Source organism: Ylistrum balloti, unplaced genomic scaffold, assembly GCF_031769215.1.
Source record: "Ylistrum balloti isolate Yb309-2 unplaced genomic scaffold, AGI_CSIRO_Ybal_v1 Utg369756, whole genome shotgun sequence".
NCBI classification, from domain to species: Eukaryota; Metazoa; Mollusca; class Bivalvia; order Pectinida; family Pectinidae; genus Ylistrum; species Ylistrum balloti.
The window spans coordinates 455106-478207 of NW_026781957.1; the positions used below are offsets into that span (position 1 = coordinate 455106).

The following is a 23102-nucleotide window of genomic DNA, read 5'->3' on the forward strand; positions in this document are numbered from 1 at the left end:
CCAAGTAATGTTTAATACAATACTGGACATTAATTTAAATTTTCAAGCTTTAAATTTACGCTGATGTGTTTATTTTCCGAGACCTATCATTCCACGTGGGATGTGCTAGTGCTCAAAGAAATACGTTTTTTTTAAGTTTTTGATAATGTTGCAGGCGGTAATTCATGCTAGAATTTTGATCTTATGTAACATGTCAAATATTTTGTGTTGAATCTATCTGAATTTTGTAACGTTTCTACTTGTCAATGTGGAAAACAGTAGCCACGTTGGTATGGAGTCGACAGTGAAAAGACTTTTTGTCGGTGGTCTGTTTAACAATATAACGGATTCAGAACTTCGTGACAGATTTTCTAAATTCGGTAATGTTGATAGCATTGAAATCAAAACGAAGAAAAATAGCAATGGTAAGTTTATACAAGATGAGAATGTTGATCGTGTTCATTTCACCAATAGATGAAGGCACTGTTGTTCCAGCATAACTTCATAGCTCAGAAGAGTTTTTTACCCAGCCTCAAATGAAATGCATAGATGTACATAAGGCACAATTTTACACAAATTATTCTTTATGATAATAACCTTAAAAAAAAGAAAGAAAAAATGGTTAAAAAGGAAGAAAAAATACGATAATTTGTAACTTTCGTAAACATTTGTTATTATTAAAGCCAAAGATTTAAAGATGATGAAGGAATGTACTGATTCTCCATGTTATTCATAGACATAGTATTCCCTTAGCAGTTACAGGCCTAAAAATGCAAGGGAGCTTTCACGTAAATAGCTGAAATTTTGGGTACAGGTCAGGACCAAGGCTGGACTGTGAAATATTTGGCATGTGCAGTTTGAGGAATTCAGCAGTACCTATCCGAAAATAATGCGCCGAATATTATAAGTTTTCAGAATTTCAGCATGAAAAGTATAGTCAATGCACTCACATATTTCCAGAAGCATATAAAGTATGAGTGAAATAGATGGTATCTTAATTTTAGTGAAATGATTTATGCTTGACAGGAAATTCCAAAACTCTGTATTTTCAACTTTACATACAGATATTAGGACCAATATCCAGTACAAGTGTGTTCGTGTATAGTGGAATAATTCCAGATCTTTTGAATCATTTCGACCAGGTTACAGGAATGCAGTCCAAGTGAAATACAACACTCCGGTTTTCTTGATTTCATTTTTCAAATCATATCGGTAGTCTGTCATCCATCCATCCATAACAATTTTTGTTATCACTATTTCTTGAGAAGTTCTGGATGGATCTCTCTCAAATTTCATATGTAGTTTTTCGTTGGTCTATAGCTGTGCTCATTTAATTTTGGAAATGATAAGAAAACTAAATGGCTTTTTGACAGAGAAAGTTTGTTATTACTATTTCTTGATAAGTACTGGGTATATCTTTCTTAAATTTCATATGAAGGTTCCCCTTGACCCCTTACAGTGTCTGTTAGATTTTGAGACATATTAGAAAACAAAATAACTGAGAGAGGGCCATCTTGGATGTTGACATGGATCTTTCTCAAATTTCATTTGTAGGAGCCACCTGGTCCCTAGTTGTGCACTTATGTACTGATTAGGAAAACCAAATGACTGAAAGATGGCTATCTTGGATTTTGAAAGTGAAAGTTTGTTATTGCTGTTTCTTGGGAATTCTTGAGCATTGCTCAATGGATCTCTCTCAGATTTCATACGTATATTGTTCTTTGTCCTTCGTAAGACCCATTTGATTTTGTGACTGATTCAAAAAACGAAAATGACTGACAAACAACCATCCTGGATTTGGCAGTTAAAGATTATTATTGCTATTTCTTAAATTTCATATAAATAAGGACAAAAACAGAGGAAATATGGGGGGGGGGAAGGAAAAGATTAAACCTGTAAAGAACAAATACAGATCAAACAATGCTGACATTACTATCCCTCAGAGATCTTTTGTTCAAGTATCTTATTGATACTTATTGTATCTACCTGGTACAAGCTATATTCTATATAGTATATATATATACCTTCATGACTTTCTGTGCCTCATTAATATCTGGCTCACGACTGTAATTACTAGAAGATTCAGATAAATGCTGTAATATTTATTTTTATTTAGTTGAGTTATTATTTAACACAGTTATGTTATATCATACAATTCATATGTGTTTCTGAGGTTGATTATATATCTGATGTGAAGTTTTTTCAACTCTTTCAGGGCTTCCAGAGAAAACATTTGCCTACCTTGATGTCAACATTACTGATGAAAATTTGAAAAAGTGTAAGATTTCTTACCAGGTTGAATAGAGTATTCCAAAAACTTGGATTTAGTTCAAAGTTCTTTAGGAAGTTTTTTTTTCTTACTATATGGATGCTACTAAATTCACCAATTCATCATGTATAGTCAAAGTTAGTCTTATGCTAATCAATACAATGCTACAGATACATCTCTGTATATTGTGTGTTGTTGACTAGACCTGTAGCTATGAAGACATACCACAGTTACAGGGACTGGTTTGTATGTTATATATTGTGTAATGTTAACTAGACCTGTAACTATGAAGACAGACCACAGTTACAGAGACTGATTTGTATGTTATATATTGTGTAATGTTAACTAGACTTGTAACTATGAAGACATACCAGAGTTACAGGGACTGATTTGTATGTTATATATTGTGTAATGTTAACTAGACTCATAACTATGAAGACATACCAGAGTTACAGAGACTGATTTGTATGTTATAGGTCTCTCAGTATTAAACAAAAGTAGATGGAAGGGAAATGAACTGAAAATACAACATGCAAAAGCAGATTTTATGAAAAGGTTAGTATATATTGAAATTTAGCAGAGATTATTGTGTTAATAGAATGGACAGATCAGCAATGTATGATCTTAAAGACTTGTACTTTGTTTTAGTCTATGATGAGAAGGATTCTGTATTCTTGTGTAGACGTAGTAGTAGACGCTAACTTACTGGACATTTAGGTTCCTAGAGTCAAGACAACTTGATCAAATCCTCCCTAATTCAATATTTATTCCTTCAGATGGTTGTGGAACAATAACAACAGATTATCAGGTCATGAAAATTAGTATAAACAACATAAACAATGGAATATACTAACAGAACAAGACAAGTCAAAACAATTTATACTGAAGGTATGAAAGATGAAGAATAAAAACATGTACTGAACGTTTGTTTTAACAATTGTTCCAGATTGAAGGAAGAGAGGGAGAATAATTTTGAGAAGCCAGCCAAAGTCAAAAACAAGAAAGTGATATTACAGGACCCTCTGGAGGGAGTGGCTGGTGTTGAGAACTTCCACATGAAGGGTGCTGTTCCTGGAACTCAAGTTGATGTAGAAGAAAAGGTCAGTAGTTGTATGGAAGCCATTTCAGTTTAGTTTAAACTGTATTTTATTTTGTGAAATGAGTACAGTACAAAAGCAAATATGCATTTTGGATTCAGAAACAAGTACAATGTACTTATATTAATCTGTCTCCGTATCTAATTACATTAGCAATGGACAGCACTGACAACATAATGTAATTAAGTAGGTGCATAAGTACAGGGAAGGGGAAAAGAAAGGGTGCATGGGTTCAAAGGAGGAAACCGTTGTAGGATGACAAAGCAAGAGTTTAGGACTGCTATAGATCTATATTTGATTGTGGTTCACTCAACAAAGTACAATATACCACGACCAGGTCAGTACTGTAATTGCGATTACTTCGTAGTATACACAAACTCACTAGATACGCTAGAGCTTAATTAAAACGTTTAGAACGGTTAATAAAGTTTTGGACACAGTCAAAAATATTTTCATTGTACTGATCTGGCATATCAGGGTTACCATATAATAAGGTATTAACATTAATGTCGGGGGATATGTTACTGAAGCATTGAATTCTGATATGATGGTAGTTAGGGCACTGGAGGAGGAAGTGTTCAGTAGTTTCGTCGGACTGGTTACATGAACATAGAGAGTTGTTAACAAGATTGCGAGAATATAAGTGTGCGTTTAGTGAGCTACAGTGCATCCTAAGTCGAGCATGGTGAATCTGGCCGTGTCTAGATTTACAGAAGTAATAATAGTTTGGAACAGTTGTTATATCAGCATTTAGGTATCTTTTTAGAGTAGTAGTAGACGGATTACGTTTTATGGCATCGAGGAGTGCATTCCATAGATCAACAGAAGAAGGTAGGAAAGAGTCTTTAAAGAGATTAGTTCGGCATGGAGGTTGGTAAAAAGAATCGGCTCTCCTTGTGTTATAAGAGTGGATGTTAGAGTGACGTTCAGGAAGCATGCTGGTTAGGTAGGGAGGGCACTGACCATGAACAATCTGAACAATCTGATGAAATTTGATAATTTTATGTTTTTTCCTTCTATTAACGAGAGTATCTAAGCCGGATTCTAAATATAAGAGGTCATGACTGGTGAGTTTTGTAGCTCCAGTCATGATTCTAGCTGCCTCAAGCTGGATGTTTTCTAGAAGTTTACTTTGGCCTAATGTTATATTGTCCCAGATAATATCTCCATATTCTAATAAAGGTCTAATATAAGAACAGTACAAAGTTTGAAGAGATTTTCTGTCAATGCTAAATTTGAGTGACCTGAGGAAACTGAGTTTTGTATAGGCTTTACTAGTGATTTGTTGTAAATGTTCAGTCCAATTTGCGTTAGCTGATAGAGTGATACCTAGATGTTTGTGACAAGTGACTTCGGTTAGTGCAGTATTATTCATAAATAAGGAGGGTTGAAGCGGTTTATTAGCTTTTTTACTTACTGTCATTGTTACGGTTTTAGAGGGGTTAAAATTAACAAGCCAAGTGTTAGACCATTCATTGATTATACTAAGGTTATTATTTAACAAGTTAGCGCTCGTTTGCGGTGATGTATCGTCAGCAAACAACTTAATATTGCAATTTATATTACAAACAATGTCGTTAATAAAGATTAAGAAAAGTAACGGACCTAGGATCGATCCTTGGGGGACACCTGCTGAAATATTGGTTAAATGGGATTGTCTACCATTGATTACAACACATTGACAACGATTATGCAAATAATTCGAGAACCAAGTAAAGAGATTTCCAGTTATACCAAAAGATTTTAATTTGGATAGAAGACCTCGGTGCCAGACCCGGTCAAATGCTTTGCTTATGTCACAGAATACCAATCTTATTTCAACACCTTTGTCAAGATTGGAAAAAATGTCATGAGTAATAGTAAAAAGTTGATTAATAGAGGAATCGCCAGATCTAAAGCCGGATTGGTAGGGTGTTAGAAGAGATTTATCTATGAGAAAGTTATAGACATGTTTATAGACACATCTTTCCATCAGCTTGCCAACAATAGACAGCAGAGAAATCGGACGATAGTTACTAATAATTGAGGGGTCTTCTTTTTTGAAAACTGGCGTAACATGGGCCTTTTTCCACTTTTCAGTTTGAATTTTATTCCATCAGTGTTCAGACTTAACCTCACATGTAAACATATTTAATCCACATAATCTGTCACCAGACTGTCAAGAGAACTAATTTCAAAATTAGATAGTGAATAACCTAAATACTTGTAATATTCATATACAATAAAGGGTTACTGACTCACGGCATAATGTACTTAATCACAGAATAATTCTTTTACCAGTAAGTTAAAAGTGCTATTTAATTTGATAGGGATGTCCCTTAGTGATTTTCTTACTACATAATAATGCAACACTGCTTAATAACCATTATAACATGTTTATATACAGTCTCATGAAATCTTTTTTATGTACAAACACTAATTGGTGTTTTACTAAGTTTTCTAAACAACATCTACCTAAGTCATTACTGGTCAGTATTATTAACAATCTGGATTAGATAATTTAATCCATAATATTGGATGCTTTAGAAATTTTTTTTAAAACTTCATTTCTGGTACTGATAAAGATGTGTTAACAAATATAATGATCTTCAAATCTGCTGAGACTTATTAAAATCTTGTGATTTCTCTATTCAAAGGATAGTGTTGTCTAGAATAGCTATACATGAAATATTGCTGCATAAATGTGTTGTTTAAATGTTGTTTGTTTTCTCTTCAGAATTGGGTGGTTGGAAAGTATGGTCGTGTATTACCCATTGTCAACATACGGAAACGTGATAAGAAGAAAATATCCTTTAGAAAAAATTAATGTTCATTCACCAGTCGAGTGATGTGTAGATAGAAATCCTATTTGTATATAATAATTTATCATGTAGGGGTCACAAATATTGATCAGACAAGTGGAACAGGATACTACAAAGGACACAATTGATTTTCAAGTAAAGAAAGGTTTGACTTTTTATTTAATGCTTACTTATTACTTGGTTATATTCTTGAAAGTCTAACACTATGTTATGCCATACTAAAATTGGTTTTGATATTAAAAAACTTTAGAATAGGTTATCAATACAGAAACCGTTGGAGAATACCTTGTTACTGTTGATATCACACCAATCAATCTCTTAGGTCTAGATATCTTTTATTGTTACTCTGTTACCTTGTATTATTGTTCACTTCATTTATTAATCATCTGTAATCCTTAACATAAACACTTCATGAAAGTTGATCCCTCAAAGTTTTGTCACAATTCTAAAAGGATGAAAGATGACATGGAAATGTCTGATACAGGAATCCAAAATCTGACCTGGACAATAGATACTAATGACTCGGAGATGGTCAAACGCAGGAAAGGAGAATTCCCTGCTTGGAAGCAGAAGAAAAGGAAACAGAATTTTGATGTGGACATGAAATCACTGGCTGACTACTATGAATCATTCACCAACACTGAGAGTAAATCTGGAAAGACCGACTTTGAGGTAGTTCCAGAAAGTTTCCAGAAAGCTTCTGGAAAGAGAGCCTACTTTAGTGAGGATAGTGACTCTTGTGACAATGGTGATGAAAGTTTTAAAACCAGCACTCCTTTCCAGAGTACCGTTACTCAATCACAACAAATAGCGGCTCTCAGTACAGGAAAGGACAGTAGTGTAAAGGGAAAAAATAGCAATACAGGGAAATTAAAATCGGAGGACCCAAAATGTACTCCTATAGTGAAAACACTAGGCAAGGACAAAGTGGAAACACACTTTAAAAAATTGGGAAATGTGGATCATTCTGAATCTTCAAGTCCCATAAAAAAAACCAAAACTCAAGAAACTCTTCAGACATCTGTGCTGCCCAATGCCCCTACTACTAGTCTGTCACAGAATACAGTGTCTACAGGCCTGGTGTCTGATAAACATTCATCTAGTACTTCAAAACAGTCAAAAACACAAGCAGAAGAGCGAATTCATAATCAATCTAATTCTACATCTAAAGAATGTTTAAATGATTCTGTAAACAAGGCTTCAAGTAAAACGACAGAACACACCGATGTGTTTCAAGGGAAGAAAACAACAAAAAAGCCTAAACTACAGGCATTTGGGGGAACCAGGCATTTGTATGATAACCTGTCATCTGACGGCCAACAGAAAATGGACTCTGCTTCACTAAGCAAAGTAACCAGCTCTAGTTCATTAAGTAATCCAGACCAACTACACAGCGAGGCTATTTCAGGAGTAAAGAGAACACTTTTTCAAAATTCAATGTTAAAAGATGTACCAGAAAAGGAGATGGAGCTGCAACAGGATTCTGACAACGAGTCGGTATCATCAGCTGATACTGATGTTATTATTGCCTCGGCCAAGAAACAGAGAAGAGGAGGCACTGTTATAGGATATGGATCACTTGAAACACCTGTATCTCTCCAGAATTCCCTCACCAGCAGTATTCACAGTGAGTTTGGAGGGGGGCTTGTGGATGGGGAGGCATCTAGACAAGGCAGTTGGATGGAAGAGCATGGCTATAATTCAGACGACAGTGTAGATTCAAATGATTTTGAAAAAATTGCCAAAAAAATATTAAAAAACTATCAAGGAACAAACAATTTTGCTCAAGATAAAGAAAAGAAAGATAGTGAGACTGAGATACAGGCATTGCAACGCTCTGATCACGAGAGTTCAGAGGAGTCAGATTCAAACGATGATAGTGAGACTGAGAGAAAGGCACTGCAAAGCTCTGATCATGAGAGTTCAAAGGAGTCAGATTCGAACGATGATAGTGGTGATGACAAAAGTAATGATACTACAAGTGATGAAGAGGAAGCAAGCGATAGTAGTGCAGAGGATATAAACAGTAACAATAAGGACAATAAGGGCAATAGTGACAAGGAATGTGATGAAGATGAGAGTAATGATGAGGAAAGTGATGAAGATAAGAGTAATGATGAGGAAAGTGATGAAGATGAGAGCACAAGTAGTGATGATGATGAGGATACGAAGGTGGTAAATGGTGTGGTGGAAAGTACAGATATCAACAAACATGCAAGGACAGAGAAGCATGATGTCAGTAACAAGGCAAAGGAGAACACAGGAAAACAACAACAGCAGGAGATAAACAACAAATCTGCAGAAGATACAATGGAAAAAGATAGAAAGTCAAAAGATAAGGTAGAACAAAAGAGGCTGTCTGTGGAGGCTAACAAGAAAAAGCAGGAGTTACTGAGACAAAAACAGGAAGAATACAACACCCGGAAGTCTATAATCAAACAGGCCCTGTCTACAGTGGTAAGTTATACAGGAGAAATACCTTGTCACTAACAGACCCAGTCTACCATGTCACAAACAGGCCCTATCTACAGTGGTAAGTTATACAGGAGAAATACCACATCACAAACAAGCCCTGTCTACCATGTCACAAACAGGCCCTGTCTACAGTGGTAAGTTATACAGGAGACATGTCATGTCACAAACAGGCCCTGACTACCATGTCACAAACAGGCCCTGTCTACAGTGGTAAGTTATACAGGAGAAATGTCATGTCACTAACAGACCCAGTCTACCATGTCACAAACAGGCCCTATCTACAGTGGTAAGTTATACAGGAGAAATACCACATCACAAACAAGCCCTGTCTACCATGTCACAAACAGGCCCTGTCTACAGTGGTAAGTTATATAGGAGAAATGTCATGTCACAAACAGGCCCTGTCTACCATATCACAAACAGGCCCTGTCTACAGTGGTAAGTTATATAGGAGAAATGTCATGTCACAAACAGGCCCTGTCTACCATATCACAAACAGGCCCTGTCTACAGTGGTAAGTTATACAGGAGAAATGTCATGTCACTAACAGGCCCTGTCTACAGTGGTAAGTTATACAGGAGTAATGTCATGTCACAAACAGGCCCTGTCTACAGTGGTAAGTTATACAGGAGTAATGTCATGTCACAAACAGGCCCTATCTACAGTGGTAAGTTATACAGGAGTAATGTCATGTCACAAACAGGCCCTGTCTACAGTGGTAAGTTATACAGGAGAAATACCACATCACAAACAGGCCCTGTCTACCATGTCACAAACAGGCCCTGTCTACAGTGGTAAGTTATACAGGAGAAATGTCATGTCACTAACAGGCCCTGTCTACAGTGGTAAGTTATACAGGAGTAATGTCATGTCACAAACAGGCCCTGTCTACAGTGGTAAGTTATACAGGAGTAATGTCATGTCACAAACAGGCCCAATCTACAGTGGTAAGTTATACAGGAGAAATACCACATCACAAACAGGCCCTGTCTACCATGTCACAAACAGGCCCTGTCTACAGTGGTGTACAGGAGAAATGTCATGTCACTAACAGGCCCTGTCTACAGTGGTAAGTTATACAGGAGTAATGTCATGTCACAAACAGGCCCTGTCTACAGTGGTAAGTTATACAGGAGTAATGTCATGTCACAAACAGGCCCTGTCTACAGTGGTAAATTATACAGGAGTAATGTCATGTCACAAACAGGCCCTGTCTACCATGTCACAAACAGGCCCTGTCTACCATGTCACAAACAGGCCCTGTCTACAGTGGTAAATGATACAGGAGTAATGTCATGTCACAAACAGGCCCTGTCTACCATGTCACAAACAGGCCCTGTCTACAGTGGTAAGTTATACAGGAGTAATACCATGTCACAAACAGGCCCTGTCTACCATGTCACAAACAGGCCCTGTCTACCATGTCACAAACAGGCCCTGTCTACAGTGGTAAGTTATACAGGAGAAATACCATGTCACTAACAGACCCAGTCTACCATGTCACAAACAGGCCCTGTCTACCATGTCACAAACAGGCCCTGTCTACAGTGGTAAGTTATACAGGAGTAATACCATGTCACAAACAGGCTTTGATTATTGTGTTAAATAAAGCAGGAGAAACACAGTAGCGCAATAATAAACAGATTACCATATATGGTATAAAGTTGTTGGCACAGTGGAATTAATCACCACCGATGTTACCTAACAGATAAACAGTGAGTTTTAATTCTTTGCTTGCTCAAGACATTATTAAGATTAGACATATCCATTAATGTGGTTTGAAGACAGCTGAAGATGTCTCTCCTTTATTTGAATTTACCAGAGCAAAATGATTGAATTTCCTTCATGTATGAAAATTACTGTATAATATATTGGTATTGGTGACATGAGAAGTGTCTTTCGTTTTGAGGTAGTTTTTTTTCTAATCTTTATACAAATGGGAAAATATTTTCAGAAAAAAATTATAGGCTAGTTTTATTTTCCTCAAGTTAAGTAACTCTGTTGCAGGATAACTCTAAAAGGTCCAACAGGATAGTGTTTGACTCGGACAGTGACGACGACACTACAGAGAAGTCTAATACTACTCAACAGTCGGACAAGAAAGCTTGGGACTTACAAGACAGCGACGATGAAGAAGAAAGTGAAGATGAAAGCAGTGAAGAGGAAAGTGCAGAAGAAAGCGATGAAATAATCCAATCTGGGGTAAGATAAAGATATCATTTAAAATCTGATCATCTTAACACAAAAGCCAGTGTAAATTTCGTTCTGTGGTATAGACACTCAAGATGTCATTTCGTCTTTTGGTAATGCGGAATTACCTCCTCTTGTGAGCAGTTATTAGGTTTCATGAGAAAATTACATCATTATCTAACAACGTTTCTCTCACAAACAGTTAATATGACAATCAATATCTGCTCACAAGAACTGATAGCCCTACATTACAAAAAGACAGAATCTTATGTTGTCAGTTATAGAGATCACAGTAAGTTATGAACAATAAAAAGTTTGCTATTGGCATTGGTGAACTGATGATTACTAACTGTGTAAGGGAAAGGCGTCAGGAAAACCATCACATCCTAGTCCAACAAGTGGTCACTTCCTGTCAGGGTCAACATCTTGTCCCTGGGTCACAGAGAAATTCCCCAGGGCTGAGTCTGCCTTATAAACAAAGGTCTTTATAGTGAGTCTAGGAACAGACATCAGTTTGGATAAGCTTCCTTATCATACAGGTGTTTGTATAGAAACAAGATTTCAGTAATTATTTCCACAAATTCTATTTATAAACATTTTTGCCAATTTAGACTACTTTTTTCATTTGAAATGTAATAATGATTATGTTTTCGTACAGGTAGTTGATAAAACTGATAACAAAGAGAAAAAGTCACTGTTTGAGGACTCCTCAAGTGAAGACGATGACATCGATGAGAATGCATTTGAAAATAAACCTCAGTTTGAAGGAGAGGCAGGATCTGAGGTGAGACTTGTGTTTCTTGTATACGAAAGGATGATTTTACATGCTACCTCAGTGGTAGATTTTTGTCTCGTCTTATCTGTGTTGTACCTTTACACAACATTCATATTCTACACAAAAATAGAAATTAAAAATAAAAATGAAATTAGTTTTCATGCAGTTTTGATCCAATTTTGTATGTGAAAAAAAACATGTGATATCTGTATGTTTTAGTGGTTAATTATCTTGGTCATACACTGATGTTTTCAGCCTCACCTCAGTGAGATTTTGGTAAAGAAAATTAGCCCATAATATTCATTTGATCTGATGTACAAGGTGTTAAAACTGTTCTCAGAACTCAATCACGTTAGACTGTTAGAGGTAGGCTTTTTATAGTTACATTGTATTCTCAATTCATTGCTTAAATCTGATGATGAAATTTAATTATGTGTATTTCATAGTTGATGAAGCTGCAAATGAAATTCTCCAGCGACAGTCGATTCAAGCTGGACCAGAGATTTGTAGAGAGTGATGAGGAACAGGGTGATGGAGGTAGTGTGATGACAGATATACTGTATGATAAGATTGTTGTATGTTTGCACAGTTTATCACTATGTGAACAAACAGGATTATAAATGTATAAGATAAGTCATCAGATTTCTGACAATAGACTGGTGAAAATGTCATTATGTTATGCCTACTTTCCTGTGAAATGATAATCTAACCAGAAGAGTTAACTCCATTTTATTGTCATAGAATCACAATTTTGATATTTACAGGTTAATGTGTGGAACCTTCCAGATATGTGTAGATTTATGCCTACTATTAAAGTATATAGGAATTCCACTTTAACATGTGTACAGTATTTGTGTTTTAGACTATGTATACATTAACCTTGAATGGAGTAAGATGTGTGAATTTTGAGAAGGGATTTCCCTATGATATATGTGTGATTGTGTTTATGCCTAATTTTAGAGTAGGGATTTCCCTATGATATATGTGTGATTGTGTTTATGCCTAATTTTAGAGTAGGGATTTCCCTATGATATATGTGTGACTGTGTTTATGCCTATTTTAGAGTAGAGATTTCCCTATGATATATGTGTGATGGTGTTTATGCCTAATTTTAGAGTAGGGATTATCCTATGATATATGTGTGATGGTGTTTATGCCTAATTTTAGAGTAGGGATTATCCTATGATATATGTGTGATGGTGTTTATGCCTAATTTTTTAGTAGGAATTTCCATATGATGTATGTACAGTTCTATTAATTTCTGAAAATTTGAATTATTGAGCTTACTTCAAATATATTGTCAGATTGATGTGTAATGTTTAAAACTATGGACATTTTGTTGATTGTACAGAAGGTAATGTGGAGGAAGTAGAGGATGAAAAGATGAGAAATCTAAAGGTACTACAAGATGTTGTGGGTGTTCAAGTCGCTGTAGTCACTGATAAAAATGACAGGATGAAGAAACTCTTTAAGTAAGTTACCGCTGAGCATGAGATGCTCCTATTTTGTTAGTAATGGCGTGAAGCTCTTAATTCTTTAATATGTATTTGTACTCCATGATGTGAGATAATACTTCTTGGAGAATATTATATTTTGTCTTTCAATGCTATCTTACTAGTTTACTACAAAACCACATATTTACAACTGTTCTTACAGACAGCAGTTTTAACAGTTTTGGGGAGTAAAGTTCAATGAAACCTTATATTATTAAAATAATAATGAAAATTCAAACTTTGAAATAGTAAGGGTTTACAGGGAAAGAACCCTCTACATTATGTATGAAGTTTTGTATCTTGTAAGGTTCTTTCTAAATGATACAGTGGCAATTTAGAAGTCAGCTGGTGTAGCGGGTAGTTAATGGAGGATTTTAACTTAGTGACCTTGTGATATTTCAGGGATATATCAACCTTATAGGAGATGTAGTGGGTACTTATATGGAGGATTTTAACTTAGTGACCTTGTGATATTTCAGGGATCAACCTTATAGGAGGTGTAGTGGGTACTTAATGGTGGATGTTAACTTTGTGACCTTGTGATATTTCAGGGATATATCAACCTTATAGGAGGTGTGGTGGGTACTTAATGGAGGATTTTAACTTTGTGACCTTGTGATATTTCAGGGATATATCAACCTTACAGTATGATCCTAGCAGAGAAGACCACAAGAGCTTTGAGATCCAGCCGTCCGCAGACCAGAAGAAGAGCAAAGATGGGTAAGTGTTCTGTTTTAGATGATGAACATGCTTTCTTAAAATCCTTTCGCCAACATTATTTACGTTTTTGGCTGATTATGGTACTCACCTGAAATATTCAAGGTGGCATGGATTTATTTCATGATAAACAAACACACCTGTAGTTACATTTACTGCTCTAGATGGAGTACTGAAATTCTTGTCAAAGAAAAAATGATCCAATAATAAAATGTGTTCCATTTCAATCTGAGTGCACTGACCTTGTTTTATACAAAATGATATAACCAGTCACTTAGTTTCAGACAGGTACAACGGGCTGTTTCAAACTGACAGATATTCTGCAGTCCAGCCTTTGTTTGGATCTATGTCCCACATTTCTCTTACAGGTTTTGCTAATCCAATCATTTCAATCACTTGAGAGAAAGTGACCAACATTGATATGTTTTGTAATCTGATTTTGGTTTTGATAGAATATTACATATGAAAGGATAGTTGTGCTTTTTGTAAAACACGATGTACTGATAAGCTTACCTCTAGGGACAGATCAAGTGACCTTACGTTTGCAGCATTATCTATTGTCTTTGCATCATCCTGCAGCATTTTCTTTGAAAAAGCTAAAACTATGACATTTTAAAATTAATTAACCTTATGTTGATATTGAATACTACATACAAAATCTGAGAAAAAAAATTTGGTTCATCAATAAAGTCACAGGAGTTAAGACAATCACCTAGTCTATATATGGAGGATGTATATCTAGGTCCATCAATAAAGTCACAGGAGTTAAGACAATCACCTAAAGTCTATACATGGAGGATGTATATCTTGGTCCATCAATAAAGTCACAGGAGTTAAGACAATCACCTAGTCTATATATGGAGGATGTATATCTAGGTCCATCAATAAAGTCACAGGAGTTAAGACAATCACCTGGAGGATGTATAGTCTATACATGGAGGATGTATATGTTGGTCCATCAATAAAGTCACAGGAGTTAAGACAATCACCTAAAGTCTATATATGGAGGATGTATATGTTGGTCCATCAATAAAGTCACAGGAGTTAAGACAATCACCTAGTCTATATATGGAGGATGTATATCTAGGTCCATCAATAAAGACACAGGAGTTAAGACAATCACCTAGTCTATATATGGAGGATGTATATGTTGGTCCATCAATAAAGTCACAGGAGTTAAGACAATCACCTAAAGTCTATATATGGAGGATGTATATGTTGGTCCATCAATAAAGTCACAGGAGTTAAGACAATCACCTAGTCTATATATGGAGGATGTATATCTAGGTCCATCAATAAAGACACAGGAGTTAAGACAATCACCTAGTCTATATATGGAGGATGTATATGTTGGTCCATCAATAAAGTCACAGGAGTTAAGACAATCACCTAAAGTCTATATATGGAGGATGTATATGTTGGTCCATCAATAAAGTCACAGGAGTTAACACAATCACCTAGTCTATATATGGAGGATGTATATGTTGGTCCATCAATAAAGTCACAGGAGTTAACACAATCACCTAAAGTCTATATATGGAGGATGTATATGTTGGTCCATCAATAAAGTCACAGGAGTTAAGACAATCACCTAAAGTCTATATATGGAGGATGTATATGTTGGTCCATCAATAAAGTCACAGGAGTTAAGACAATCACCTAAAGTCTATATATGGAGGATGTATATGTTGGTCCATCAATAAAGTCACAGGAGTTAAGACAATCACCTAAAGTCTATATATGGAGGATGTATATGTTGGTCCATCAATAAAGTCACAGGAGTTAAGACAATCACCTAAAGTCTATATATGGAGGATGTATATGTTGGTCCATCAATAAAGTCACAGGAGTTAAGACAATCACCTAAAGTCTATATATGGAGGATGTATATGTTGGTCCATCAATAAAGTCACAGGAGTTAAGACAATCACCTAGTCTATATATGGAGGATGTATATGTTGGTCCATCAATAAAGTCACAGGAGTTAAGACAATCACCTAGTCTATATATGGAGGATGTATATGTTGGTCCATCAATAAAGTCACAGGAGTTAAGACAATCACCTAGTCTATATATGGAGGATGTATATGTTGGTCCATCAATAAAGTCACAGGAGTTAAGACAATCACCTAGTCTATATATGGAGGATGTATATGTTGGTCCATCAATAAAGTCACAGGAGTTAAGACAATCACCTAGTCTATATATGGAGGATGTATATGTTGGTCCATCAATAAAGTCACAGGAGTTAAGACAATCACCTAGTCTATATATGGAGGATGTATATGTTGGTCCATCAATAAAGTCACAGGAGTTAAGACAATCACCTAGTCTATATATGGAGGATGTATATGTTGGTCCATCAATAAAGTCACAGGAGTTAAGACAATCACCTAGTCTATATATGGAGGATGTATATGTTGGTCCATCAATAAAGTCTAAAGTCTATATACAGGAGTTAAGACAATCACCTATATATAGTCTATATATGGAGGATGTATATGTTGGTCCATCAATAAAGTCACAGGAGTTAAGACAATCACCTAGTCTATATATGGAGGATGTATATGTTGGTCCATCAATAAAGTCACAGGAGTTAAGACAATCACCTAAAGTCTATATATGGAGGATGTATATCTAGGTCCATCAATAAAGTCACAGGAGTTAAGACAATCACCTAAAGTCTATATATGGAGGATGTATATGTTGGTCCATCAATAAAGTCACAGGAGTTAAGACAATCACCTAAAGTCTATATATGGAGGATGGCTTTTTTTACAGATTATTCTATTAGTTGGATGTTTCACTTTTAATAAACTTGTTACTCTCTTATCAGGAAAAAGAATAAGTCAAAGAAACAGAAAGTTGAAGAAGAGGAGGAGGAGGCTGAGCCATTGCCAGAGGTTAGCAGTGAAAAGTTTTATGAAGTCAGTTCTGCCTTAGAAGATGCCTTTAAGAAAGCTGGTGAAACTGAGAGTAAATTGGAGAGTGGAGGATTTTCACTGCTGGCTGCTTTTGGCAGTAAACAGGAAGACAATGATCAAGTGGACGACATGCAAGGTAAAAAAGTCCCTTTGGTTTGCTTCCATTTATCTAAACAAGCCTCTAAATTGTGTCAATCTAAATATAAAAAAATGTTTTAAGTGTTTAACTGGAATATGTGTTCCAGTCACCTAGTATTTTTAGCCCACCATCATCAGATGGTGGGGTATTCAATTCGCCATGCCGTCCATGGTCCGTCGTCCGTCCGTCCGTAAACAATTCTTGTTACCGCTATTTCTGGAAAAGTACTGGATGGATCTTTCTCAAATTTCATATGCAGGTTCCCCTTGGCCCCTTGTTGTGCATTGTGCCTTTTTTGAACTGATTCAAATTCAAGATGGCCGACAGGTGGCCATCATGGATTTTGGAAGTAAAAGTTTGTTACTGCTATTTCTTGGTCCCTAGACCATTGGAAACCTTTTTACTGGATGGACAGGTGGCCATCTTGGATTTTGAATATAAAAGTTTGTTACTGCTATTTCTTGGAAAGTACTGGATGGATCTTTCTCAAACTTCATATGCAGTTTCCCCTTGGTCCCTAGTTGTGCATTGTACCTTTTTAGGACTGATTCGAATTCAAGATGGCCGACAGGTGGCCATCTTGGATTTTGAATATAAAAGTTTGTTACTGCTATTTCTTGGAAAGTACTGGATGGATCTTTCTCAAACTTCATATGCAGTTTCCCCTTGGTCCCTAGTTGTGCATTGTACCTTTTTAGGACTGATTCGAATTCAAGATGGCCGACAGGTGGCCATCTTGGATTTTGAATGTAAAAGTTTGTTACTGCTATTTCTTGGAAAGTACTGGATGGATCTTTCTCAAATTTCATATGCAGGTTCCCCTTGGTCCCTAGTTGTGCATTGTACCTTTTTTGGACTGATCCAAAATCAAGATGGCTGACAGGCAGCCATCTTGGATTTTGAGAGTAAAATCTTGTTACTGCTATATCTGAGGAAGTACTGGATGGATCCTTCTGATATTTCATGGATATTGGTTTCCCTTTGTCCCCAGTTGTGCATTGTACCTTTTTTGGACTGATTTGAAATCAAGGTGGCCCACAGGCAGCCATCTTGGACGTAGACAGTAATACAGCACAAGCATATTGTCCATTGTCCACCTGTAACTGACTGCTATCTAATAATACTTTGGGATCTTTTTCAAATGATATTTGCTAATAGGTGCTTGATAAAAATATCTTGTGCCATCATTGAGTACATTCAATGAAGACCAGTTCATGAACATTTACAACACCTGTAACAAACAAAAAAAAATAAACAAATCTTCAAGAACTGAAAACGGATCCTCAAATGGTGGGCGCCAAGATCCCTCTGGGATCTCTTGTTGGTAATGTGATGCCATTCAGGAGTTGTATTTAAATTTCAGCTGAGTCTACATCTCCAACACAAAAGTGGCAAGGATTCAATTTTCAAAACAGTGATGACGATGACATGAGCGATGATAGTAATGAGGAAAAGGAACTGGAAGGAGAGGAGGATTCAAAGTATGAACTGCTCGAGTAAATTAAAAATGTTGGATCATCTGAAACTTTAGAACATTGAGACTTTTTGACGTGATAATGTGAACAGATGATTTTCTTTGAGTAAATCTATACAATTCTCATTTCAAAAGTTGATTTTTTTTGAGGATAATCCTGTCAACATGAAATACGTGTATATTTTTGTTTGATTAAGTTTAGACTTTATCTGTATTTTATTTTGTAATTTGTCAGAAAAGAAGAGAAAGCTGTTTTTGTTGCAAAAAGCCAAGATTCATTTTTCTTCACAGAAGATGATGAGCGAATTAAAGGTTTGTGTCCTGTGCCTATTAAATCACTGCAAAGATTTGCTGTGTATTTTTCAAATTTCACACGTTTATCAAAACCTGAAAGGAGAAAGTATGGTATGTTTTTTTTTCATAAAATGGACTTCATTTCTCCTCTATTCATTTAATCTTCATGATTTTGCTTATTTTTTGTTCATCCTACTTTCAAGGTTTTTTTTTTTCAAAGTTTCATTCCTCAAAAGGGACTTAAGGATGTACTCTTCGATGTTTTGATCGAAAGTAAGACACAATTCAATATAGAATAAATTCAAACAAAATATCTTAACTGAATTTTGCATGAATTACCACCACAAATCACAGATTTTCATCAATTTTGACTTGGTGGATCACTTTCTGAAATATTTAGAACCCAAGAACAAATAAATCATCTTGTTTCTTGATTTTCAAAAAACTGTCTTTTTGGGTGAAATTTGCAAAAAATAATGCACATTGGCCCCCTCTTTTTAATTATAAGTATCATCAAAATTTCTCTTTCCAAATATGAAATATTTTAGGATTTAATACTAGAAGATAATCAAATAATAAAATTAGGTCCTTTTGGAACATTTTTATTTTTTGGTTGCTCTGCAGTTTACAGCTGGTTAAAGCAAACGAAAACTTAGTATTTTTTTTAATTGTTTTTTCTTAATATCAAAGTATCATACATACCTTTATGTTGTAATGAAAAACAAAAATATTTTGTTAGAAAGGCTATCTCGAAAATAACGGGAAATGTCTGTTTTTAAGGGAGAAAAATAAGAAAGATATGTGAAAATGAATCATTTCCTGTTATAGATGCTCTGATGCCTTTCCTCCAAAAAGGTAGTGCAGCAACATATTGATTTTTTGCTTTTAATCTAAGATCAGACTTTTTATAAAAAAAAAACATCAGAAAAAAATGTTTAGTACTGAAATTTTTATACTTCTTGTAGGCATACATCCTTGAAGTAATTGAAAGTATTTTTCTTTAATGTATTTATCAAAATTAAAAGTATCATACCACGTAATTGTTTCAAGATAGATCTTCAGTGTTGAATACTTTGTTTGCTAGAGGGAGTTTCCAGCTTTTGTAGACAGGAAGACTTAGAGAAAATCCGAGAGCGTTGGCAGGAAAAGCGACCTGATCTCATGAAGGTCAGTACATCATCTTGATCTAACCATTTATTTACATAATCATTATCTATCTGCTATCAATGTCTTCGCATAGTGCTTCCATTAAAATAGTCTTACCAAATTTAGTTTCTTATTTTCTTTTTCATAATGCAGATCATGCATGATGATAATTGCTTTCCCAAGTCTTGTCTCCAAGTAACTGTTGATGATTTGGTATTGCCCTACTTTTCACCAAATTTACTATTTTGAAAAACTTTTATTTTTCTGCCTTTATTTTGCTTCATTATCTTGATAAATCCCTATGTAACTGGTATGTTACACATCCTTTGTTTGGTTGTATATATTGTTCTCATACTTTACAGAATCTCTGATTGGTTGTATACATTGTTCTCATACTTTACAGAACCTCGGATTGGTTGTATACATTGTTCTCATACTTTACAGAATCTCTGATTGGCTGTATACATTGTTCTCATACTTTACAGAATCTCTGATTGGTTGTATACATTCCTGTCTCATACTTTACAGAATCTCTGATTGGTTGTATACATTCCTGTCTCATACTTTACAGAACCTCTGATTGGTTGTATACATTGTTCTCATACTTTACAGAATCTCTGATTGGTTGTATTCATTGTTCTCATACTTTATAGAATCTTTGATTGGTTGTATACATTGTTCTCATACTTTACAGAACCTCTGATTGATTGTATTCATTGTTCTATACTTTACAGAATCTCTGATTGGTTGTATACATTCCTGTCTCATACTTTACAGAATCTCTGATTGGTTGTATTCATTGTTCTCATACTTTACAGAATCTCTGATTGGTTGTATACATTCCTGTCTCATACTTTACAGAATCTCTGATTGGTTGTATACATTGTTCTCATACTTTACAGAATCTCTGATTGGTTGTATACATTGTTCCCATACTTTACAGAATCTCTGATTGGTTGTATACATTGTTCTCATACTTTACAGAATCTCTGATTGGTTGTATACATTCCTGTCTCATACTTTACAGAATCTCTGATTGGTTGTATTCATTGTTCTCATACTTTACAGAATCTCTGATTGGTTGTATACATTCCTGTCTCATACTTTACAGAATCTCTGATTGGTTGTATTCATTGTTCCCATACTTTACAGAATCTCTGATTGGTTGTATACATTACTGTCTCATACTTTACAGAATCTCTGATTGGTTGTATTCATTGTTCATTGTTCTCATACTTTACAGAATCTCTGATTGGTTGTATACATTCCTGTCTCATACTTTACAGAATCTCTGATTGGTTGTATACATTGTTCCCATACTTTACAGAACCTCTGATTGGTTGTATACATTGTTCTCATACTTTACAGAATCTCTGATTGGTTGTATTCATTGTTCTCATACTTTACAGAATCTCTGATTGGTTGTATTTGTTGTTCCCATACTTTACAGAATCTCTGATTGGTTGTATACATTGTTCTCATACTTTACAGAATCTCTGATTGGTTGTATACATTGTTCTCATACTTTACAGAATCTCTTATTGGTTGTATACATTGTTCTCATACTTTACAGAATCTCTGATTGGTTGTATACATTGTTCTCATACTTTACAGAATCTCTGATTGGTTGTATACATTGTTCTCATACTTTACAGAATCTCTGATTGGTTGTATTCATTGTTCTCATACTTTACAGAATCTCTGATTGGTTGTATACATTACTGTCTCATACTTTACAGAATCTCTGATTGGTTGTATACATTCCTGTCTGATACTTTACAGAATCTCTGATTGGTTGTATACATTGTTCTCATACTTTACAGAAACTCTGATTGGTTGTATTCATTGTTCTCATACTTTACAGAATCTCTGATTGGTTGTATTCATTGTTCTCATACTTTACAAAATCTCTGATTGGTTGTATACATTGTTCTCATACTTTACAGAATCTCTGATTGGCTGTATACATTGTTCTCATACTTTACATAATCTCTGATTGGTTGTATACATTACTGTCTCATACTATACAGAATCTCTATGATGTTATTTCTGTTTCTCTTTGATTGTCTGTCTTGTGCTTTTTGATATATAGATTTTTTCACTGAATATTTCAAATTATGCTTTTGTGTGACAGATATTTTATTTTCTGTTATATTAATCCACAAAGAGGGTTTGTACTAGTTTAGATATCACAAGTTTATATAACCATACGTAATTTATAATGCTGGTATACCGTTTATGATACTTTGATTTGTTTTTGACAGGCATACCACAATAAATACAAGAGAGCTATCAGAAACAAGCGGGCATTAGAGAAGAAAAGGACCTTTACAAAACGGTAGTCAAGGACGTCTTTTCTCTATCAAAATTACGCAAAAGAAGACTAGATGTAAAAGGAGGATGAGTTTTTGTAGAATTGTTTCTGAAATTGTAAAAGAAATGTCGCTTATTGGATTGGACTTTGTGATTCTGCTACAGACGCTGCTATACCGATAAAACATGTTTATAAATTAAACTATGACATTTAAACTAGAGAAATAAATCAATTTATATTTAAACAATTGTTTTCTATTGTCATTTATTATGGTGAAACAACAAAGCATATAACCAACTCCTTTCCAACATCTGTGGAGACAGACCCACTACCAAAGGTCTTACTTATCTAAGTTTTTTTGTTGATTCTGGCTTGATACAAGAGCTGCTGAAACTGCATAAGGTTTTTGTAACATTCAGGTATACCTATTGCCCTTTTTCCTGGATGGCCAGGTGATGCAGTGGTAACACACTTGCCTTTCACCTAGCCCTTTGGGGTTCGGTTCTCGAAATGGATGTGAAAAGGTATGGGGTCACCTGCCGGACCACATGGGTTTTCCCTGGGTACTCCAGTTTCCTCCCACAGTAAGACCCCCTGCAGGCTTCCATCCGAGCCAACAAGATTGATTGATAAAAGTTGGAAAGACTTGCTTTACAATTGTTGCAAAATAAATAAAGTTTATTAGTATTTCCTAAAATACAGAAACACATTGTTCCTTACTTGCCTTTACAATCACGTAACCTTTACAAGTGCTTATGATAGTGTAGTTACCTTGAACAACAAAGAAAATACAGACATGTAAACAGAATCTTATTTCAAAAACAAATTTAATGTTACCATGGCAGAATAAGAACAAAAGAAAGATTAGCACGGAATTTCCTGATAAAATACAAGAATAATGAGTTTCTGCAGTTTCTGATATTTACACGCTTTCTATCTATATGAACGTAATGTGTAATACTAACAAGTCCTGAAAGTGCTCTTCATGACCAGGTGATGCCGAAAGGGAGTAGAT

The 23102-nt window shown here is 35.2% G+C and overlaps 1 protein-coding gene across 1 annotated transcript; it reads left to right on the top strand.

The window, feature by feature from the left end:
• The first annotated feature begins 167 nt into the window (after positions 1 to 167).
• Positions 168 to 22262, top strand: LOC132543473 (nucleolar protein 8-like). The gene is made up of 16 exons (XM_060206976.1): positions 168 to 404; positions 2195 to 2257; positions 2725 to 2803; positions 3195 to 3348; positions 6062 to 6130; positions 6555 to 8603; positions 10629 to 10823; positions 11470 to 11595; positions 12033 to 12123; positions 12938 to 13058; positions 13707 to 13799; positions 16633 to 16856; positions 18223 to 18340; positions 18569 to 18645; positions 19712 to 19794; positions 22038 to 22262. Exons 1-16 carry the CDS (start codon positions 272 to 274, stop codon positions 22113 to 22115), a joined length of 3753 nt encoding a protein of 1250 aa, XP_060062959.1. The 5' UTR covers positions 168 to 271; the 3' UTR covers positions 22116 to 22262.
• Positions 22263 to 23102: the final 840 nt, after the last annotated feature.

Excerpts from the sequence above, each read along its gene's own strand:
- LOC132543473 (XM_060206976.1), top strand. The coding sequence starts at position 272 with ATGGAGTCGACAGTGAAAAGACTTTTTGTCGGTGGTCTGTTTAACAAT. Across the intron at positions 405-2,194 it reads AACGAAGAAAAATAGCAATG|GGCTTCCAGAGAAAACATTT; the intron begins GTAAGTTTATAC and ends CAACTCTTTCAG. Across the intron at positions 18,341-18,568 it reads GAAGGAGAGGAGGATTCAAA|AAAAGAAGAGAAAGCTGTTT; the intron begins GTATGAACTGCT and ends GTAATTTGTCAG.